Consider the following 23905-nt stretch of genomic DNA (forward strand, 5'->3'; position numbering starts at 1 on the left):
TAGCAGACCCAGTGGAAGTGCCAAGTTCAGGGGTTGGAGCAGGTGACCTCCAAAGGTGTCTTCCAAGCTCCACCACGGATTCACGGGCACACTGGCAGTGCCAGACTTCTCTTTATGGTGTCCTGTGCTGCTGATGGCTCTCCTTCCAGCCCCTGTTTCCATGGCATCAAGGCATCATCTCAGGCTGAATAAAATCCAATGTCTCTTCTAGCAAACCACGTTCTCACCTCCAAAGAGAATGTCTGAACAGAGGAAGCACTCCTTAATTTTTTCCCTAAAAGGGATTCAACTGGAAGAGGTTGTTCAATGGTTTAATAAAGGAACAGGGTTTCCCTGGTGTTTTGAGGGAAGCAATTTTTGGCAATAGTGGCCATGCTTGATAATATTAGTTTGGCTAGGTTCCTATTATTTCAAGTCAGCATTTGGATTTTATTGTTGATTTTTCGATCATATGCAGCTTTTTTTTTTAGTTCAGGCTTTCCCATGTTAAACGATCCCATAATGTTCTTTATTTTTCTTGAATGTAAAGTTTTTTAGTGGGTGTCAGATTGTCAGTACTGCAAAGTAAATTCTTCTATCTCCAGAAGGGAGCTACCAGAGATCGAATTTCTTCTAAGTTTCCTCAAACAGATGTGTCTCAAAGGTGACCTGAGGGAGCAGGGAATAAAGCAGCTCATTTTCCATGCTCATTCAAGTCCCTGCCCTTTCCAGTGGTGCTGCCACTAGACTCCCAATTACAGTAGCACCAATTGTTCAGTGGTTTGTGTGATGTGGACACTGACTCATTTGTGGACACAGAGTGCAGGGCACCCTGAAGCCATCACACGGCAGTGATTTTTGCTAAGCCCGAACCTGAGCTGGATTCCGACCAGCAGCTCTGAAGAGAAAGGCTCCTTTCTGTACTCTGTTTCCAGCCCTTAGATGCAGTACCCTGTATTCCTGATTGTCATTGCTCTAAAATAAATTTCAGAGTAATTAAAAGGAACCAGTGATCAAGAAATCAAAGTGTACAGCAGGACATTTCCAAAAAGCATTAGCATTACAAACAAGCAGCTCAACATCAGACACACACACAGGTGAGACTGGTAAATCCTGCTGGATTTAGAGATGTTTTAGAACTGCAAACTGATGCAGGAACTGCTGTAACTCCCTGACAGAATGAAAACGTGCAAAACTCACTTGCACAGAGGTGTAATTTGAGGGTTGTGGTTATAGAACTGAAGAATTCAATGCCCAGCTTCCCAATTTCACATTAAAAATCTACTTCAAAAATGAGGATTGTCCCATCTCTGTTTTCCTTAATGTAATTTTGTTTGTTAATATTAAGAACAAGTGAAGAAGTTGTTTAGAGAAAACTAATGGTCATCTCAACAGCTTTTCTCTGAAACATACACTAAGTAGCTAGGTCAATTTATGAAACTGGGAGCCTCCTTCCAGAACACAGGTCATATATCATAACTGCATATGAGTTTAGTCATGAGCTTGGAGTAATTTTCACATGATCTGAAAATAAAAGTGGAAAGGAGAGGTCACTGTTATTTGGTGGTGCTATTTGTGCTACAGAGAACAAGACAGGAGTGGCTCAAAGACAATAAAAGCTATAACAGGGATGGGGAACAGAGTGCAGACTGTAAAGATTCTGGACACTATAAGCAAAGAACCCATCTTACATTTGATTTGTCTGTGTTCGGTGAGGCAGGACATGAAGCAGGCACTAGATCACTGCATATATGCAAAATGGATAAATTAAATTTAAATATACTATTTCAAATAGAAGTAAAACAGAAAAGAAATATTTTTTACTTAGAAATGGAATGTACAATAAAAACAAAAGGAAATATCTATCTCTACCATCAACTCCTTCATTGGTAGAAGAGACTCACGACACCCTGAACGCTGGTAGATCAGTCAAAAATGGTAAGTTTTGGTATTACAGCAATACTTGAAGGTGCTATTACAGTCGTGAGTCCATACAGTCCAGTCCTCTCAGGAAGTTTAGGTATTCCTTGATTATGGCAGCAAAGATTTTTATCTGTCTCATAACTGCTGCCCAGGCTGCTATGAAGAACATTCACGGCAAGGAATCCGTGGGTTTCAGATTCAGGCGTTGGTGGGGGGTGAGCCCCAGGCTGAGGTGTCCCGGGGCAGTGAGCACAGCAAAGGCGCTCTCAGGGCACTGGGGTTATCTCCTAACAAGGCCACATTCTCCTCATGCAAAGGCCCACAAGATATAGTTCTGTTTTGTCCATCTCACACAGCCCTGGTTTATTTTTAACCCCCAAGCCAAATGTGGACTCAGTGTGGAGCACCCCAGGCCATGCACACAAGCCAAACTCAAGGTTAGTCAGAATGTTTTGTGTTCACCTTTCTCAGCTTCCAAGTTATCGGCTCCTCTGAGAAACAGAGCCTTTCCTTGTTCTCATTCATTAAGCACACATACATAGAAACTCTAAAGAAGTGTTACATGATGTTTTTAAAATAAACACTAATGCTTTTTTTGTATGTATTTTGGCTGAAAGTTATATTCTGTCTTCTCCTCCCCCCACCTCCAATTTCTGCGGGGAACTGATACCACCCATGTAATGTTGTTCACCTCACAGCCGAGCCAGCCTGGTTTCCAACAATATTTGACAGACATTAGGGAAACCACATATCTTAATCTGAGTGGTTGCTGCACCACAGGGAGTCATGATTCAAGCTACGTTCTCCAACAAATGGTGGTTTAAATTCAATGCTGGGAAGGCATTGTTTTGCTACAGCAGCCATGTGACGGGGTTTCCACCACATCTCACGTTTTTTGATCCACTGTGGCTTAGCCCTGTTCACAGTTAGTAAAAATGCATCCTCCATGTGAGAATGTAGCTCTGTAATACACAGCCAACCCTGACCAGGAGGAATGGCTCATAGCTAACTTCTCCTTAAGTTTCAAAGCCTACAATAATAAAACCAATGAAAAGGAAGCAGGGAAAGATGTAGTAATGTACAAATCTTCTACTTCATTACCTTCCCACTGAGTGCTTCTGGAGCAGGCTAACACAAAAGGGGAAAAAATAGCCATAACTCCAGGCCTTTAAAAGTAATTGAAAACCCACACCCATTTAGACTTCTCATTGCATTACTGAGTTGCAATCAAGTCATCTTGCTGCTGAGACTTAATTGTTAATAACATACCCAATGGCCTGCAGAAAAAAACCAGATCTGGCATTAATTGCTGTATTTTAATGGGAATCAAAGTGCCCAGGTAGGACAGTCTCATCTTGTATTTCAGAAATTTGAGTGGGAAACTGTCCATTATAACTAATGTTGACTTGGACCAAAGCATTTATTTATTTAAGAACTTTATTGCTCACATTTAAGTATGTGATTAGTGAAGACCAAATGTAACCCACTAATCAGGGACTGAAAGACTTCTGAAGGAAATTGATTCTGCTTGCAAGGAAATGTGCTTTTTATTAGAGATGATTTGTTAGAACACGAAGAGGTAGTAAACCAAATAAATGTATATAAACAGCAAAAGAAAACTGCAATATATGTTTGAGACAGAGTCAATAAATAATTAGAAACCTGTGACTTATTATGTAACCATCCTACTGAGGTGTTTCAAGGATTCAGCAGTACACAGCAAAGTGACTGTTACTTAGCTTCAGGGATAGGCACACAGTATAGAGCTGTACTAAGGACAAATATTATCATCTACCTAATTCTACCTCAGCCTCAGGATCCTGTCTGTATGTTTTTATTCAGTATATCGAGATCCTGGAAACAGCTTGTTTTCATCCTCCTCCCAGCTTATCTGTACCCACAGTAAGCTCAATAACCCCCTATCTCTGCTCCTGAGGCTGTCACTCTTAGGACAGGCCACATCCTTCTCTGTCTTCATACAGTACCAAATGCAGTATTGACACTCCATACAGCTCTGGTGCAAATGCAGTTTAGGGAGCTACAGCTGTCTCTGTTGTTTATCATTTTGGTCTGATCATTTTACATACTCTTGTTTTGCTCTAAGAATGTCTGGGCATCACTGTTTTCTCCTTTTACTGTGTGTTCTCACACTTCTGCTACATGTCTGAAATTGAAGAATGTCTTCCAAGACATAACCCAGAAACTGGACGTTTATTTTGATAGAATGAGTGTATTCAATGCCAGCATTAAACACTCATACTCATTTAGTCCAACCTCCTGTACTTAAGCAGCCTCTAGCATTTTGCTTGGTAACCTCCAGAAGCATCCCTGTCCCAGAATGGATTGCCTAGTTGTTTTCCTGAACTGATCCCTTAGTCTTTTCCATCAGCTTAACTTTTAGAGCTCAAATTGGTGTGATCCTTTTTAACTGCTAAATTTTGTAAAGGCCAAATAATTTATCTTAAAAAGTGCAGTGCATACCTGATCCTTTCAGGAATAAGCAGGTATCTCTTTTTAGATTTCTCGTATTATTTTCTTGGGCCTGAGGTTACACACAAGAAAGCAGGAAGGATTCACATGAAGCAGTTCCCTTGGGCTGGCTGGCTGCCTCTATTAATTCCTGTGAATTCACCTCAGTTTAAAAGACAGCAATCTTTCACTGGCCCCTTCAGTGTTCGAGGAACTGCAGTAGGCAGATCCTTCTTTGATGCTAAGCACCAAGGGGACCACTCTTCACCCAGCAAACTCATCACCCTCATTAACATCACAGCAACTGGTTTCCCACTATTTACCTCGAAGTTAAAGCAAAGGGAACTGCTTTTAGGAAGAACAAGACAGCACATTTGGGAAGGTCTTTAAAGGTAAATGGCAGCTTGTTTCCTTTATCTCTGGTATCAGACCTTATCAAAAGAGACCAGTTGCACTTTCTGTGAACCACTGTGCTATCTCTGGGGTTTGAAAACAAACAGAAAGCAGGTAAAAAACGAGACTTGGCAATAAAATTGTATGCCTAAATTCTTTGCTCCCTCTCCACAGACACAATCTTTTCTTTAGGAACTCTTCCAAGTGAGCTTTATGTGATCTCACGTAACAACAAATTAATTTTCCCTTCTCTTTTCAGTTTCTTTCAAAAATTCCATATTTAGTTTTTCTTCCACACAGAATGCACAAGCTCCTTCTCTTCCACAAGCTTCCCTCAGGACTTACTCTGAGTCTGCAGAAATGGAGCTGTGGAACAACATCTCACTGCAGCAAACACCTATTCCCTTAACACGTGTGTGCTCCCCCTAACATGTGTGCCAAGCCAAGGGACCACCACACATTCCTCTTCCTGTCAGCACTGCAGAGCCAAGTCTGCTCCCAGGCACTATGGTTTTGTTCTGCCTCATGCATCAGCCATGGATTTGCTTGCTTTTGGATCACCAAGAGCTTTGCCCAAGGGGCAGGAAGATTTATGCTTTTGGATGGGAACTGCAGGATCTGGCAATTTCAGCCAGGCAAAAATTGGCAGCCAACTTTGGGGTCTTTGGGGGTTTCTTTGACTGTAGGTGATAGGATGTGGACCAGGCTTTTTTACATTTCTATAGTGAAATACATCATCATTATCACCACCATTATTATGACATTATTATTTCTCTGCTGTTGGACAAAAAGAAGGATTTCTGATATGTTTCCCTGCAGCAGTATGGAAGACCCTACCATCTGCTATTTTTGGGGGCAGCACCAAACTTAAAAACAGAATAATGGTAGAGGATTACTTGATAAATTCAATTTTGGCAGATAATTTCTTCTAATATTTTAAACACAATTGAGCAAAACTACTTGCTAAATCTCAGTCCTGCAAGCAGAGTTGGGGAACAGCAGTGTCAACTTTCCCCATGTGACTGCTGAGGAGGAAAAGGTGCCTGGTCTCAAGTGTCAAGCCAAGTTTCCCTCTTCTTCTGATTCTTCAGCAAAGCTCAATTCTGAATTTGGTCAGCTGTTCTAGTAGGGAGAAGAATGAGAAAACCAATGCTGGCCACCAGAGACAGCTCTGCAGATACTTTCAAATAGAGAAGTTAAAAAAAGAAAGGGTTTTTTTTTTTTTTTGCAGGTAAGAAAGTTTGCCTGGTCTCTCATGGAACATGGGAAAAACCTACTAATAACTAGACACAATGGTATAAAATTAGTAAATCTGTCCAAGGTCACAGGCACAAAGTGAGCCTAGGGAGGTGTTCTATAAAGGCATTTGTAAGAGAAGATTTCAAATTGGTACTGGTTTTCTCTGTTGAGCACATCACACTTAACCTCACCATAAGCTCCTGGCAGTTCTCTCATCCTGCTTTTACTCCTTGCTGCTATCTTTGTGAATAACAACTTATAAAAGGATTTCCAAACGATTTTTAAAACATATAAAAATGCACTATAGGGATCTGAACCTGAGTAAAGCACCATTATCTTCTGACAACCAAAGCTAATAGTATTAAAAAATGCCTAAGTACACTTAACAGTATTACTCATTTTTACAACCTATTACTGTTAAAATCAATAGGAAATGAGTTAAGCTAAGCATTTTGGCAGATCATAGGAACTACAAAATCTACTCATGACTGCACCACCATCCTCAACACATCTCTGACACTGAACTTATATGCTTTATAGCTTCCTCACATTACGTACAGATTGTCTTTGACATAAGATTTTGAAACAGAAGTATTTATGGTATGAAAATAAAGATCCTCTTGAGCCAATTTGTATTTCTCTATGTGACAATTGGACACAACCACTTCCCAGCAACACAAGGTCCTCCAGGCTTTGAGGGCTGAATCTGCTGTGACATGAAGTGAAAGAGATAACTGTGAACAAAAAGGCAAAAGCCTAATTTTCATTCTTGAACATCTTGAAATTGGAGACAGAAGTTGTGTCAATACTTAGACTTCCCAGACATTATCCTTGCTCTTGGGCCTATGCTCACCTGTCCTAGCGCCTCCCCATCCCTCTCCATTACTTGAGAGCTTTGTTGTGCTCAGGTTCCTTTGTTAATCTTGGGAACCCAGCAGGAGGCAATTGGCTTTGGCTCCTATTACATTTATCCTCCCACCATTGTTTTGCTAGGACAATCTAAAATGCAATTAAAGTTAATACTTTTTCCCATTTTTTTTAAAGAAAATAAGTACTTTTATCAAGACATTGCCAAAATTTTATAAGCAAATGTATAATTTTCCAGTATCAATCATTTCCCAAGGCAAAGGCAAGCTGAGTTATCCACTGCTATTATAGGAATAAACTGTGCTACTTCGTCAAGAGCTTGGGGGTAGGAGAAGCCATATATCAAGAGAAGTGCATTAAAAGAAACTTCAGGCAGGTTTATTTGTTTTCCTACAAACATAAACATGTTTACTCGTGTGCACTCTGCTCAAGCCACTATTTATACAGCAACTCTGTAAGAGCAGCCTAACAGCCTGAGGAGAACATAATAAAGGCTTTATGCCTTCTGCGTCAAGGAAGAAATATTCCCCCCATCCTGCAATACATTTGATTTTTAGCCGTATTTTTGAAAAGAGGAAACTGTTCGCTTTGCTAAGGTGTTGTCTCCATCACCCTTTAGTAGGAGCTGCTAGTGAGACTTCTGGAAGGAACAAGGGACTAGTCTGGGTGAAAACATGCCTGGTGTTACTTGACAGGGCTGAAGAGCAAGTACAACAACACAGTTTCAGTTTTCAGCTGAGAACTCAAATGCAGCACTTCCTTTCACCTCCTGTGGACCTGTGCATTCCCAGCTTACTTCAAGTTGTTGCTGAAGTCAAGGGACCACTGAATATACACAAGAATTGCTGTTCTCTGGCTCTGCCTCAAAGGCTTGCTTAAAAACCCTGCCCAGAAAGGCTGGCCTCTGCAGAGTCCTGGCAGGTATCCCTCTGAAAACACCAACACTATGGTTTGCAAATATGCATCAAAAATCCTCCACCCAGCAAAACCCCAGAAGACACTCCTCCATTCCACTGACTCAGTATTTGAGCTTAGATTTTTGGTTTTATTTCACCTGTTGTAACTGAGGTCTCATCTCCAAGTTAGCAAAACAAGGAGTAGCAGTTCATAACATGGCTAACAGAAGAAAATCACACTCCTTTGTTTCAACAGGTTGGGCTTTTATTCTCATTAGAAGGAAATAAGCAAACCAGAGCACTTTTAGAGGGCCCAGGAATGTAGATGCAAGCACAGAAAAATGAAACTCTTTTTAATATTTGGGATAGAGTTGTCATTTTATTGCAATTCTGTTTAGCACTCAGGGTAAAGGCTGTCTGACCATAATCAGTGTAACTAAATGCTTGAGGGCAGTAATATGGCATTAATGTGCAGTAGTGGAGAATAGATATACACATATAGTCTTTCTCTGATTCTCTTTAAAAACAATTCCTATTGAATTACAGCTTTCAGCACGATTTATCAAGAGATTATTGTTTGTGGAAGAATGCTACCTTCCTGCTCAAACTATTCCAAGGCTGACTCATATCCTGGTAATTCATTAATACATAACATGATTCCAGTCCAGTAAAGTAATTTCTGCATTATACAAGTCATAAATCCTACAACATCAACTGAAAAATATATCTCAAATTCTCTTTCTAAACACTAATGGAACGTTTTGCTTGGCTTCCCACACACATCATCAACAGGAGGGGGCCAGACAGAGCAGTAAAAAGCAATTTGATAGCAGCATACTTTATAGAGTTTAACAGTACAAGAGCTACCATACTGAATGAGACCTGAGGTCAAACTAATCTACTATCTAACTTCCAACAGTAGCCTGTGTCAGAAGCTTCATGGGAAAACAGAAGTGGAATAATCTGTCCCATCTGCCCTCTCCACATTAGGCCTCATTGTATTAGAAAGTGATTTAAAGCCTAGATTGTGAGGTTTAATATGCCTTCCAAGAAGCAGCAACCAAAGAACATTCCCCTTTAACTTATGAAAACACTGCTGCAGAGGGGAGAACCGGAGGTGGAGGGATGTGTTTGTTTTCATGTTTCAGCAGACTTAATTGCTACAACCAACACTGCAGATACTATCACTTGGCAAACAAACTTGTACTGGCTAGAGATGTTTTTACTTCATACCTGGGGCATTTATTGTTTCTGGGTATGATCTTGCAACCCTTTTTTCTCACAGAGGCAGACTGTACCAATATTCACAGTCTCACTGACACCCAGTGTAACAGAAAGGATTTGAGAAGTATTCCTTTCATTGACAGTGTAACATGTTGCTTACCCAGTGGAGTATTTTTTAATCTTGATGCGAGAAGCAATATGGTGCTTGTCATAAGCGAGATATTTTTGTAAGGCTCAGTGGTGCAGAATGCCATAGAGAAAATCTGCGTAGGGAATGAACATCATCAGTGACAGGGAACTCATCCCCAATTTTCTTTCTCTGAGCTAGTCTGATTTCCACAAGTATCTCCTCCAGAGCATCACTGTCTGGTTCCTGAGCTACACTGCCCTGGCAGCTGAACCAGCACTGTTGTCTATATATGAAGACTTCACACAATTAAAACACACTTGGACCAGACTCAGCTGGACTGGATGAAAATCAGCCTGTAACAAGCCAATGTATTTTATATGTTAGGGCACATCTGTCCGATGTGGATGGGTGTATGAGTGCATCTAGGCAGGATCCCTCTCCTTCAAGTGTATCACAGAAATGAATGTTGATAGGGGAATGGCCTGAGTCCCTCCATCCCTCCCTCTCATTAACCACCTCTGCACGGGCACTGAATCACCCCGTTCCAGTGGTACAAGGTAACAAGGACCAGCAGGTTCCTTCAGTGTGACAGCACTGTAACTCTGCTCAGTACAGTAGCCTTCTCTTTGATGTACGTGAGAGCAAAATGAATATTTTCTCTGACTGCTGAAGACCTCAAATTACAGCAAATGCACATGCAATCTCAGGCAAAAGACAATGAGGGGACATGGAAACCTGCTTGCTCCTCACTCCCGACAGCAAACACTCTCTGTGGGATCCCCATTGCCACCTCCCTCCCCAGGACACAGGCAGCAGAGCCTCATGGCTTCCTAGTGCTCTCCACCCATTACTCTTCAGTCCTGACCATGAGGGTGACAACCTCTGAGTATGAGGGTTCAGCTAAAAGTTTATTTTAAATATTAAGACAAAACCCCACTCCAGGCAGTAAAATTTCTGCTGGTGCCCTCTTTATGCCACCTCATCTGTCTGTGAAGCTCTATGTTATTGCCACTTTGGAAAGAAGAGGAAGGCTAAACAATGTTATTTTTATCGAACACTTGCTTTTCTATGTATTTAATGGGGGAAGAAGAGGAAGGAGAGGGAGTAGACCAACAATGCAACTTTCCACCCCTTTTCACTGGAAAGTTGGCCAACCCATGCTGATACATTGAATCTGAGGGGCCAGATGCTCCAGCCCTGACTTCTATGCTCTGATGTGTTTTGTTACCTTAGATGAGTGATTGTGTCCTGTATAAATCAATGCAAGGGCTGTATCCTCATCCTGGATATGTGATTAGGACAAGGCCCGTTGCTTTGTTGGGTTACATGATCAAATGTGAGTGACAGGTCACTGTCATGTAACCCAAGGGTGGAAACCTCTTTGGCTATTTTTTAGTTCTTAATTTGGTTACTCTCTGTAAAACATGGCTGGAGATTCAGTGCTGCTGGTGTGGATACACTGATTTATTTGGGATTAAACTGGTCCTCTACATCCACATTTATCATCAATAGTTCCAGACAGAAGAGTATAATGAGATCTTTGTAGCTAATCTTTATGGGCTTCTTTAGGCCAAAAAAATTCCCACAAACACTTTCTATTTGTCCTCCCCTGTATGATTAATCCCTCATTTCATACCCATTTTCAAAATGGAGATACCGTGCTGGGAGATCCAAATCTTACCCTGGGAAGGCAAATAGTGCGTATTTCGTACAATAAGTTCAATTATGGGCATTATGAGATGTGATTACCTACCCAGTTAATAGGGCAATGTTTCAAGACCACGCCTGCAGGATCCTTGGATCGCAGACAACTACTGTGTTTTTCAAGGTGTTACTTTTCTTTCTCTCATTCTGGGATGAAAGAAGGCTTCTCCTGACACTAGGCATTGGAAGCCCTATGTAAAGCATCCCTCTAGTAACAGATATGCAGAGACTTAAAACAAAAACCAAACCAAAAAAAACCCAGGAAACAAAAAATCCAGAGCTGGACAAGGTTTGAGGTGTATTGCAGGACAGCACTGCAAAATGCTGCCAGTTACTAAGGAAACTGCTTCAATATCTGCTCACAGCATCACTGCTCTAGCCACTACTTCCAGCTGCCCCATTCCACGAGCATCAAGTCTTGAGGAATACTTGGTCTGGAAGTGAAGCTGAGTAGCTGAGGTACAGAGGGACACAAGAAGCACATTTGTTTTAAATGAAAGAAAAGTACAAATATCAAATATGATGGTGTAAATGCTCATGTCTTGCAGTGAGAGCAAAAACCACCTCAAATCAGCTGTACTTGGAGCTCTACTGGAGAGTTTTGCAGCTATCCAAATCTAGCAAAAAGTGCCCATAGAAAATCGGAAAAATTCAATTATTCATGAAGCAATCGGGCAAATTCTGTTTGGGATTTCCTATTGTAGAAACATGCATCACTGAATCTCCTTTAGACAGACACCAGCACTATCAACAGCAGACTGTGAGACCCTGTGTTCCAGTGCCTGCCTACAAAAGGGTCAACTGCATTTGTTTAAAGTCTGGTAGGAAGGTAGTAAAGAATAACCAACAGTCAAACAGGCAATACTTCAAAGCAAATAAAAAATGCGGTCACCTATGGCCTTAAAGAAGGCCCAAAAAAGCCAGATGGCCCGTGCAGGTATTCCACATGCCCTGGAGGTACTGTTCCCTGGTGGACAGTCATCTCCTTTTATTACAGTGGCTGTATCAATTCAAATGGCTGGAGAGAAGGCAACTAGAGCAGACTTTATCATGTCTGTGATATCATCAAACCCCACTTAAAGCCTACTCTGGAGGCTGTAAGTGGACCAGAATGATGCAAATGCCTTGAGCTTTTGCCCCCTGCAAAAGTTTAAATGCCTCAGAGTAGGAAGATTTGTCTCTTTTTTGAACTGAGGTGGTGAGAGGCAGAGGGTGAGTGTGGATTTAGCATCCCAAAATATTACATGTTGATCACTGGATGTTCCCACTAAAAGCACTTTTTTTTTTTCCTCAAGGTAATGCATCTTTCTATCTCTGCCACTCCCTGGAGACATTTGTAGCAAAGTGTGTGCTGTCTCTCACAGTTGTGCTTTGCAAAAAGCAATTCCTAGAGCAGGAAGACAAAATTATTTACGACAGAATTTCGCACATTTTTCTGGGTGCTTAATGAAGCTTGAACTTGAGCAGAGCAGAGAGACTGCTTATTGTTGATTTTTTTTCGAGATCACTGCACAACAAACAGAAACTGAATAAGCAATTAAGTTAACTGGCTCTAAAACTCATACTGGCTGAGGATTAAGGTAATTATGTCTGAGCTTACACACATTCACTGCAGCTTTATTTCATTGCAGCAAGTCTTGCCTGCTTGCTTGTTGCTGATGTCATTCTAGAACTGATCTGAGTTGTTGTCCTTCTATTAATTACCAAAAAGGTTACAAACACAAGCTCTCCTTGCTATAATATAGCTATGTTATTTTTACTACATGTTCAAAGGAGATGCAGACCTCTTTTGCTAGGTTTATACAAACAGATCCAACTGCTTCTTCCTGCACCGAAGAATTTACAATACTTTAGACTTAAGGGATCAATTAAAGTAATACACAATAGATGGGTTTGGTATTGTCATACAGTGATTTCCCTGTCAAAGGGGGCAAAAAAAAAATCTATTTTTAAGTCTGTGTGAAAAAAGAGACTCTGGGAAAACAGTATCAGTCTCCACAATATTACTGGCAGGGCAGTATGGATTCTTCACCTTCTGGGTTACAAATAAGTTTCCTTTTAAATGGCTGGAATGCAGGGGAGGGGAAAGGAAGGGAACCCCCCCACATTCTCCTTGTCTAACAAGGAGCCACAGCGTGAGAACCACTCCCTAGCAGAAGTAATCTGTGATTGACAATGGTTTTCTTTGCAGCCAGGGCTAAAAATGGTTTAGCTGCAAACAGACAAATGCAGAACATTTTAAGGCTCTTTCCAATGGCTAGGGCTGCTCATACAAGCACTCAAAATGCAGGGTGGCACCAAGAGAGCACCAAGCTCCAGAGTTCCTGAAAAATCAAGGAATTCTCATATCAGGATATGAGCACAAACACAAGAGAAAAAGAATACCTTGTAATGGGCAAAATAGCAGGGGCAGATTCACAAAAACTGGAGGTTTATTCTCTGGGCAGTTCAAGCATTTATATGTGTAATCTTAGGCATTTAGGCAAGCTGCTGTACTTGGCTTCACCCTTCCTGCCTGAAAACTGAAAGAGAAATACTTTCCTCTTCACAGAGAGCATGAATGTGGGGAAGGCACTTGGTATGACCGGGGTGGGAGCTCTGCAAACAACCAGAACAAAGTCTGCGACTGATACAATTTCCCTGTACTCTCAAAGTCAGCTCTGAGGTCTACAATAAAATGAAGGAAATTAGGTGAGGCGTGACAACTTCAGAATTTCACTGGGAATATGAAGGAATTTTATACTGAAATATGTAGAACTGCCTTGTGCTGATATTAATGATGAACATGTTTGGAGATGAATGCTCTATACACTGGGGAGGCCACTTGAACTAAATAGGACCCAGTCCCAAACAATGCAGATTTCTAAGGTCCTAAATGAGTGTTTTGTAAACATGTTGATTAGTTACTGAAAGAAATCTTTATTTTAAAAAATGAAAACCAGAAGAGAAGGGCAGTGTTGACAGAAAGATCATAAATCATGGAAATTCTATTATGAGTCAAAACAACAGATGTAACATGAACAACAACATCTTTTATAAACAGAAATTAGACTGTTCTGTTTCACTCACTGGAAAGGCTAATATGCCTAAAATAAATTTCCCTGAATCTCTCATTAATGTTTTACGGTCAGCGTTGACCGGCTGTTACAAAAACCAAAATGTGGATGATTTATATCCCAGAAGAGTCACTAACCCCAAACCACATTTTCCTGACAGACCTGGTATTAATAACTATAACCACCCTGACTATATTCTTCTTGCAGCGGAAGAAGCCAAGTGCAGGTGATTCATACATCGGTGATTTCTTGCTCTATATTCACTTTCCTTCTCTTTTTATTAGCAGGCTTACTGACTGCTTGAGTCACCAATTATCACCTTAAGCACCAGGCAGGAACTAAATTATCACAGTGATCCCTCCACAAAGCAGGCATCACACCATGTTTGCTGGGGCCCAAATACCTCAGACTTTAAACAGGAAATGACTTTGTCCTCCCCATTTCATGGTACAAAGAACCAGAGTTTCTGGGATGAAGGAACTTGTCCAGCCCAAAAACTCTCTGGGCTTGCACTAATCTATCTGCTACAGCAACAGATAAACCACAGTTTATCAGTCAATGTATCATGTAGAGGCAAGACTGAGTGCCTGCCCTTCGTCACTGACAGTGGGAAAAGCAGGATGGCCAGATCATGGTTATACTTCCATGTCTGATCACATGAGGGGGAGAAGATCAGCTACTACTTTAGCCCTTGCATGGTGTGTATTGTTACTGGTAACTCTCTCATTCTGCAGCTCTGGCTCGTGACGAAACAAAACTCACTTAACAGTATTTACAGAGCTGCTTCTAGATTCTCACTATCACCACAGAAAACTGATCATTTACAGGGAGCTTTTAAAGCCTACTATTAACCCTCTGCATAATGAACAAGTAAATTCTGCACCAGCTCTTGCCTAACTTTTCCAGAGTTTTTCCCTGCTGTAATAACATTCAGTTCAGTGGTGAAACCTCTGACTGATACCACAGTGAGAGCATGTCATCACACATGAAATTCATGAACAAGGTCTTCCCAACCATCTCTAAATACATCATGAAGAGAACGTTTCTTTTTAATATTCTGTCCCTGTTTTTAGCAGGTAAATCAAAACCTGGCAACTTCCCCGTGTCTGACATGATCCTAACGTGTTATTTCTGCTGAATCATGTTGCACTAGCTGGGCTAATCTCAGCTCTTTCCATCCTGCCCAGCTTGAAGCCAACCTTTCACTAACTCCTTTGTGCCTAATCACACAGTCAGGGTGGAGGTGGCTTCTCAAATGATGGATGGAAGTACCAATGAGAAGCAATGGAAAAATTTTGAATGACACATATATCTTAAGATCGTGGTTTCTCTATTGCAGATAAACAAAGAAACTCTAAAATACTAATGCTGTTTTGGACTTCATAACTTTTACTTATTCAAAACCCATGCAAACAATCATGTATTAATAAAACAGCAATTTCTGCATAAAATTTTAATTTAATTGAATACTTCATCCTTCCCTTTCTCTCTCTATTGATGCATGCTCATCTTTCTAGCCTTTTCCAGGAGTTTTTTAAAAGGTAAAGCTACAGAGTTTAAATGTCATTTCTCCAAAGGTACAGGGTCAGTACTTGGAAATGGCTACGCTTTTAATTAGCCATAGAATACATAACATCAGATGACTTAGATAACAAATCATGACACGCACAGGAAACGATATAAAACACACTTCATTCCCACAAAATGCCACCATTATCCCTTCATAAACAGCTTCTCTCAGGAAAAGGTGAGCTCACAAATTAAATCCTTTTTTTTTAGTTTAAATCTTGCAAACGCTGTATTACAGTCAGTTACTTTAAATGACTCTGGTCTACATAAGATAAGCCTCTGTCCCATTCAGATCATAGCAAATGAGAGGATTTGAACATAAGACTCTTTGCCTGAGGCTATTCCACTATGCCACTTGGATTTTTACACTTCAACAGGACACTGGCATTCCTACTACAAAAAACATTGAAACAAGACATTTCCAATAACCTTCTAATCCCACCTCAGAAAACAGAAATCTCACAGTCATTTTCTAACCTTACTTCCTATAACAGTACAATTAAAACCTGCAGTACAAATGACTTAAGTATAAAAACAACAAAAAAAATCCACTGGAAATGACATCCTCATTACATGAGGAGTAAGGTTAATGAGGCATTACCTTGGCAGGTCCTTTCATCTGTGAGCAGTTTATAGCCTTTCTGGCAGCTGCACTCAAAGCTGCCAACTGTGTTTCGGCAGAAATGGTCACAGCCACCATTGTTTACCAAACACTCATCAATATCTGCAAAGAATGAACAGCAAAAATTTAGTTCATGACAGAAATTCAGTCATTTAGGGCAGAAATACAGGAATATACTCAGATCCCCAAGGAGGCTGCTGTCCCTGTTGGGAACCAGGCTGATCAGATGTGTCCCTTCCCAGACCTATCTCACAAGGCTTACAAGGAGAGCTATGGGCTGAGCTGTTCAGGAGACAGAGGTATTTCTCTCAGAACTGGAACCAACAGATGACCCAAGCTGAGGTACTTTGGTGTTAGGGAACATTCAGGGAAGTTTCTCTGTAGATGGAGTGCTCTGCCTGACAGCAGACTTCAACCTGTGAAAGATGTGAATCTTTTACCTTGTATAGGAACTATCAAAACATAAGAACACGTGAAAAATTGAAATAATAACAAACATGAAGTAAAAGACACTTGAATTCTGAAGAAATGCTTCTATTACCCTTACACAAACAAATGCAAGGATACATTTTTTCAGAATAAGCATTATATGCTATTTTGCTGATTATTCAGTGGCACGGTGGCACACAGTGTCACCTCTTTTCATGTGTCAAACTTTTTTCACTTGGTGTAGCAGAAAAGGAACTAACTGTGAGTACACGTGAAGGTTGCTTCTTCAGTTATTCTGAAGGCAGAGCACCTATTGCCTTTATTTGAAAGCCATGTATATATATATATATATATAGAAGTATATATATATGTATGAAGGACAGGATCAATGGCTCTTACTTCAAATAATGATGACGAAGTGGACTGATGAACTTGGTAGAACCTCTGTTCTGAATTTCATACTGATGATTCTACTTCGTGCCCCTTTTAACTTCTCCCAAAGGTCTTGAAGAACTGGGAATGACCAATCCCTTTTCTAATCCATAAAAGGTTGTGCAGTAAGTATATAACAGGCCAAAACCCCTCATTTGAAATACAGGGCATCTTTCCATCCTTCCTTGATTATAAAACCATGGATCCATGTTTATTCGAAAAAGGAAAAAAAAAAGTACTTTTACTTTTTTTCAGGAGAAGAGCAGTGCCAAAAAATAGCTCTTTTTATGAATACATACAGTGAAGAAGTAATATGACATTGAGCCTTGGCTGCCCACTTCTGGAATTGAAAACAAGATCTTTCAGGAAACTAAATGGAGAGTGATGTTTTCTTTTGAAAAGCTTCTTGCTATAAGAGCTTTGAAACTTTGAGGTAACAGCTGGCCATTTAAAGAGCAAATCTTGAAAAATGCAAATCTAAATGCCAAAAGGTCTAACATATGGAGATGGAAATTTATCAAAACCATCAAGATGATAGTGAATGAAGGGTGTGTTTTAAAAATTATTTGAATTTAGGAGGATTCTTAGTGAAAGTAATTAGTCCATTTTTGGAAACATATGATTCCAACATGGGAAAGTGGCATGGCACTTACCACATTTCTGCATGTAAAATATAAACAGCAGCAAGAGGAGTGAGGTGGTAAATCTAAAAACTCTAACAGCTGAGAGGCAAATTCAGCCATCATTTCTAAACAGCACTTTGTTACACATAACCTGACAGAAATATGTCCAGGACTCAAATAAGCAAGAACAATGTATATTGTTATAAAGGTTTTCTTATGAATTGCAGTTAAGGCAGGGAGATAGGAAATTTGTTCTCAGACCCTCTGAACTAATACCTCTGCTCATTACTTTTGTGTCTGGTTCTGCAGAGGAGTGGCTTTTGCATTCAATCCAATTAAAAGAATGAGGGTAAATTGTAGGCAGCAGCTGTGGAACGCCCTGAATGCTTTGCACAAAGCCAGCTCAAATCTTTGTGTCTTGGGTAATGAAGTTCCCAAAGTGCTCCAAAATCAGGAGTCTGTTTGTTGTCTGCAGTGCTCCAGTTCTGGCATTTGGCTGGCCAACAGCAGAAAACCCTGGGCTCCCAACCTGATAAATCTGATGAAGAACACACTGAGGGTCACTCTCTGTAATACCATGAGGCTGGAGGCAGCAACCCTTTTGGTTTCAGCTGTGATCATCTGCACAGGTCAAGATGGCAGTGAAAACACAAGAATTTTTGGCCCAGTTCCTGCAGCCTGGCATTTCCTTTGGTAGAAGTGATTCCTGACAGCTCTCTAATGTGCAGCTGGGACTGTGGTGTGGGCCTTAGGATGGATCACCACAAAAGGTCCCATCCTTCTGCACAGCACAGGTGTACCTAACTACAGTTCAGCTTGCCCTGACAAAACTGTGGGATAAATGGAATTGTGAATTAAAATTACTAATACATTATGCATTGTAAACACACAGAACAGTCATCCATCATGAAGAAGATATCTTTTACCAGTGATAAGAACAATATGACCTTCGGGCTACTCTGCTGCCTGAGAGAAGTCAAAATTACTTGCAGCCTGTCAAACACCATTCTGGAGTAACGATTGATGTTTTAAATGATGGCCCCTGGATTTCACATGTTAAATTCCAAATTCCAATCTCTTTTCAGGGTCTCTCACGACCATAAGGGGCAAAAATGAAACCCTGATGACATCAGAGTGTAGATTTTAGGCTGTTAATAACTGTAATTCCACTGACAATGAAGCATATTAACTTTACACCAGCAATTCTTTGGAATAATTCTGAACCAGGATCTGGGTAAAACCTGGGAGAGTCCACAGGAAAAGAAAGTATTTATTCATTTCTTCTAACTGGAAAACATGACATGACCTTTTGAAACAGGAACCATCAAAACAGAATAGAGGTCAAAACTGTTAGCTGCAAAAACATTCTAAATAACATAAACAGTGCCAGTCTCTGCTTTCACTGTATTTCTTTCCATGGCCATAGCGAGACTGACAAGGCATGTAAAAATTATTTCACTCTGTGGAGAGCAGTACATTGCTGCATTTTACTTGGAAGAGAGCAATATCCAACTGTATGTATCACGTCTAACTGGTTCAGAGAAATTGCAAAAAGTCTGTATCCCCACTATTTTTATTTCCTTGGCTATAAATAACTTGTGTTATGAGAAATATTCCACTGTGTGAGAAGGTGAGGCCCCATGCATCTTTAAACTCACTGGTACCCAACTTTGTCAAGTGCCTCTTTGAACTTCTCAGAGGGGTAAGCATGTCTGCCTCTCATGCAGGGGAAAAATACACAGTGGAAACCCATTGTGGTGTCTCTACCAGCTTGGACATTATTTAGTCAAATATTCCCCTACTATTATTGGGACCGTCTGTGGAGCAGTCATAAACCTGCTGTCTTCAAACATAGTTCTCAAGTGGCTCCTTATGATGCAGGCTGCAGAAGAATAGCTCCAACTTCCCACAGGCTCTGCTGCCCTTTATCCTCAGGAACACAAAAGGATGGAAAGAACTCTATTCCTCCATGGGGGCTGTACATAAAATGCCCTGATGATACTGTGAGAGTCATTTCAGACTAGGAGGTCTGATGGGCTTGCAGTGCATTGGCAATAAAATCCCAAGGGATTTCTCCTAATACAGTAACTGAATATTGTTAAATGATACCTTGCTCATACAAGTTGATGATCTGCTACAAAATACCAAAGGATGTGGCAAGTACAATCGGGATATGTGCAGATATGAAAATACAGGCCAATGAGAAGCCACAGAAGCATTAAAAATTATGGTCAAAACTGTCAGGTGAAGGTATGGTGTAACAGCCAACTCAGCACTCAAGCCTCCTGTTAGCTCTGAAAATGGTTCCTTCAATTCCCATGCAATTAATTACAAACAAAAGCAAAGATAAGATTTGCAACAAGGAAGCTAACACCTTCTTTAAAGTTGTAATATTTGAAGGGAAAAAAACCCAATTGCAAATATTTGTCTGGAGATGGAGCTCAGCAACACCATCACAAAAGCTGTGCATCTGTGTGAACCCAGAAACAACCCGTGGGTTTGTAAATATAATATAATACAATATAATATAATATAAATAATATAATAGTAATAATAATAATATATAGTATTATTTTTTCTGAGGATCTCAAAATGTGAGGGAGGCAGTGGAATCAGCTTTAAATAAAGCTCTTCAGCTTTAAATAGAAGTATAGGAACTCAGAGACTTTGTGCTAAGTTGCGCAACTACAATTTGACTCGGCTAAGCAGGCAGACTGTTATTTTTCTTTTCATGATCTTTGAAGGTTAATGGGAATGCCTGCTCCCGTTCCACTTACACTTTTTGAAGCTCTGCTCAGTGTAATGCATGTTTGGAAGGAGCTGTTCTGATCAGGGTGCATGTATGCACTTGTGTGTGCACATATAAACCCACAGAGATTTGCCTCACTGCATACAACCCAGGGAACAAATTAAAAAGTAGGGATTTTAGGTAACTTAGAACTTAACATTTCACATAAGCTGCTTAAAGGCAACTGAAAGGGTAATCAACATGCAATCTGCACTTAGCTGTTGAACAATGATGGAGATGGAGATTTCCAGAGCCTCATCAGAGGCGGAAGTGAGGATCCTCCTTTCGATGGCTGGACAAATATTTGAACTGATTGTGTCCGTCTAATCCTTTGCAGATTTAAAATGCTACCTAGCTCCAGGAAAATAATATACTCCCAGATCAACCTAAAATAATTACAGAAACTTTATAACCTTCTTGGTTTTAATAATGAAAGCCAGCATGTTGGAATTAGTAATGCTATTACCAGTGTATAGTGGACATCAATATAAATATATTTTCTTCAAGGTGGGCTGGTTCGCTAGTTCTTTTTATTCCCTCATTTCCTTATTTTTCCTTGCTTTTCTTTCCTTGTTCTTTCTCATGGTTTTACAAATCACCATCGTCCCCTAAAAACTGGAACTAGTGTTGCCTTGTTGACACAGATATTAGTTCCCTGATGCACACAGACCACAAAGTACTTTATAAAGCAGCCACAAAACTTTTTAACCCCACGCCAGAGGTGGGGAAATAGAGGAACAGAAAAACAAACTAACTCATCCACACTTGAATCCAAGCCCAGTGTACAACTCAGCAGGTTACCCTGGGGTGCCAATCCGGATAGGCTTGCAAAAACACCTTGTACTGCATGCTGTTCTACATCACAAATATTACAGAGCCACCAATGCTCAGACTGAAATTATTTTGATATTTGCCTGCCACTTCTCAATTAATCTTGTAAACTCAGGATTAAGGTAAGCATAAGCTACCAGGCTCCACTTGCAATACTCAAAAGTAATATTCCATAGCATCTTAAATGCATGCCAGGGATATAAGGCAGAAAGATAATTTCAAATCCCCAGATTCATTGAATCAGTGCCACTATGAGAAAATCTAAATAAACGTAGAACACAGGCTCTGCTGTTCCATCCAGAAGCATCAAGCCAGCTGTTGTGTGGTTAGTTTCCAGGGAGCTGTAAGTCCTAGTTCCAGTTTTGCAATGGATTTATCCAACATTTGGGCAAGGTGTAACACTTCCCTGCTTTACCTCATCTTAAAAATTGGGGATTGGCAATTATCACTCGGTATTTTCAGGACCAATACTTTAAAATGCACTATTATTGAACAAGGTGTTATGAATCCAAGTCATTTGCTGTCAAAATTTTTAAGTCAAATTACAGTTGTTTTTAATTTCTGGTCTGGGCTTCGGAATGGTTTGATCCAGCAGCAGGTTCCATGCTGGTAGCACTTTGCACTGGAAGATTTTGTGAATGTCTGCAGGACTGTTAGGGCCATGTTTACTTTAGGAGGTACAATTGCTGTTCCACCACTCTACCTGAAACTGCACAGTTCCCTGCCTCTCACGTTTCAGGGAGGAATAATTCTGTTTATGCAGTGCCTTCTACTTGAGGATTTCAAAAGCCAGCAGCTTATTATCTTCCTTACATTAAACCTACACAACACTTCTGCAGGAGAGATACATTTAATTAATTCTTCTTTAACAAATGTGAAACTGAGGCAGGTAGGATAGTGTGTGACTCGCCTGCATCAGATAGCTACAAAATGAAATAAAGCATATATTATAGCACCTCTAATTTGAGTTCTGTGCTTCAACAACATCCTCATTTTCCCTCCCACAGTGCTAATTAACTGTAACGTATGATAGTCATTACTGACTATCTGGAACTGAAGTTCCACTAAGTAGCAAATGAAGACTCTCTGTTTAATTAGCTTTATAGCTAGGTTGTGGGACAAGGCATTTTCCTAATTAACAGGATTAAATCTAGACTGGGCAGACAGGAATGAGTGTAATTAAAATTTAATCTCCCTCATCCTGAAAACAGGCTGCCCACAAAATAGAGAGCTTTGTGTAAATGCTCTTAGAGCATGGAAAGGTGGAGGCAGGTTTCAACACATTTCCCTCATGTCACTTTCTCAATTTTCACCTGTTATCTTCGCAATTTCACGAAGAAACCTGTCTTCCAACACAGATGGTAATCTGTCACATATGGATTTAGGTGTCAGCTATTCTCCTCCAGGACATATCCACTCTGACATTATCCACCAACCAATCAATAAAAGAGTCTGCCAGGCTGCCAAGAGATCAATCACCTTGTAAAACAAACATTATGTCCTATTATTTTCTTATTACAGTTAATTAGATTTATAAAACACAAAAACCTTTGCAGGTGAAAAACTCAGAAATGCTGTCATAATAGGTTAGGCCCAGATTTCTCATTTGTAAAAGGGAAGGGATTTACTAAATCTAATGTGAAAAGAAAGGATTTTCATTTAAAAATTTTGCTGAACACTGAATTCTTTTCTAAACTTAAAAACATGTTAGTGCAATGCTATGAACCCAAACAGTGCAAGCTGTCTGAGGCTGTGACACCAGAATGTGAAGGGCACTGGAGACATAAAGATACAGACTGATAGTCTTTTACTGTCTAGGCTGAGCTAAATGCTAGAACTACCCCTCCTCCCCACGGCCTCCCAGCCAAAAGAACAGATAAACCTCACAGAAATCCCAGGAAATAAAACTACTTTCCTCCTGTATAATTTTATCAGTCAAAATGCTTTTGTCAGTCAAAATGCTTCTTATAAAACACTGGAGAGGAAGAAATGAGTGTGCTGTTAAATCTCCCATGTGTACTTGGGGACACCAAAGAATGTCTCTCTGTTTTTTACAGAGCATGTGGAAACTACAGGACATCAAATTCTGGGAAACTTGGCTGTACCTGTGGCCATGTGAATGAGGACAGGCAGAGCTGGAGGCTGTGGGTAAAACAGTGGGAGAAAATTGTGCAAATACATTGGGCTGACTGCTTGCCTACCTTAATTATTCACACAGCCACTACCACCAGAATAATTCCGTGTGTAATGTAATTATTCACACAGCCACTGCCACCAGAATAACTCGATGTGTAATGTTTATGCGGGAGGAGCTGAGGCAGAAGAACTAAATGGGCTGCTGCAGGTTAATAACAAGAATAAAAGAGTCAATTCAGTGTTTCTTAAGGAGTAAATTGTGGGGCTGACATCCCTGGGCATTTTCTCTCTGCTAGGTGTCACTAAAAACAAGGCCTGGCTCTTACTCTATATAATTTTTCCATATAGGCTGAATGGAGAGCAAAGGGGCAAGTGAGCTAACTGCACTACTGGACCAAGATACAAGAATCCCTAGATTTAGTGTATTAACTCAATTTACATTTACTCATGGTTGTTTTCATTTACCCCCTTGGAATTATTATCTGCTCAGGAAAGCTCTGTGCTTATTTCCAAGAATCTCAGTTTGCTTCAAGGAAAGTGTTTGTTTAATCAAATAAAATGGGTATTAAGGACAGTTAAAGGTACTGATGCTCTC

The 23905-nt window shown here is 40.3% G+C and overlaps 1 protein-coding gene across 2 annotated transcripts in view; it reads right to left on the reverse strand.

The window, feature by feature from the left end:
* The window catches only part of SCUBE1 (signal peptide, CUB domain and EGF like domain containing 1), a 194676-nt gene that overhangs the window by 31440 nt on the left and 139331 nt on the right, over window positions 1–23905 (reverse strand). For both annotated transcript variants that reach the window (XM_039570896.1, XM_039570895.1), the window contains one exon: window positions 16051–16173. In XM_039570896.1, coding sequence (XP_039426830.1) covers window positions 16051–16173 — 123 coding nt within the window. The remainder of the gene's footprint in view (window positions 1–16050; window positions 16174–23905) is intronic.

Source organism: Corvus cornix, chromosome 1A (genome assembly GCF_000738735.6).
Source record: "Corvus cornix cornix isolate S_Up_H32 chromosome 1A, ASM73873v5, whole genome shotgun sequence".
Classification (NCBI taxonomy): domain Eukaryota; kingdom Metazoa; phylum Chordata; class Aves; order Passeriformes; family Corvidae; genus Corvus; species Corvus cornix.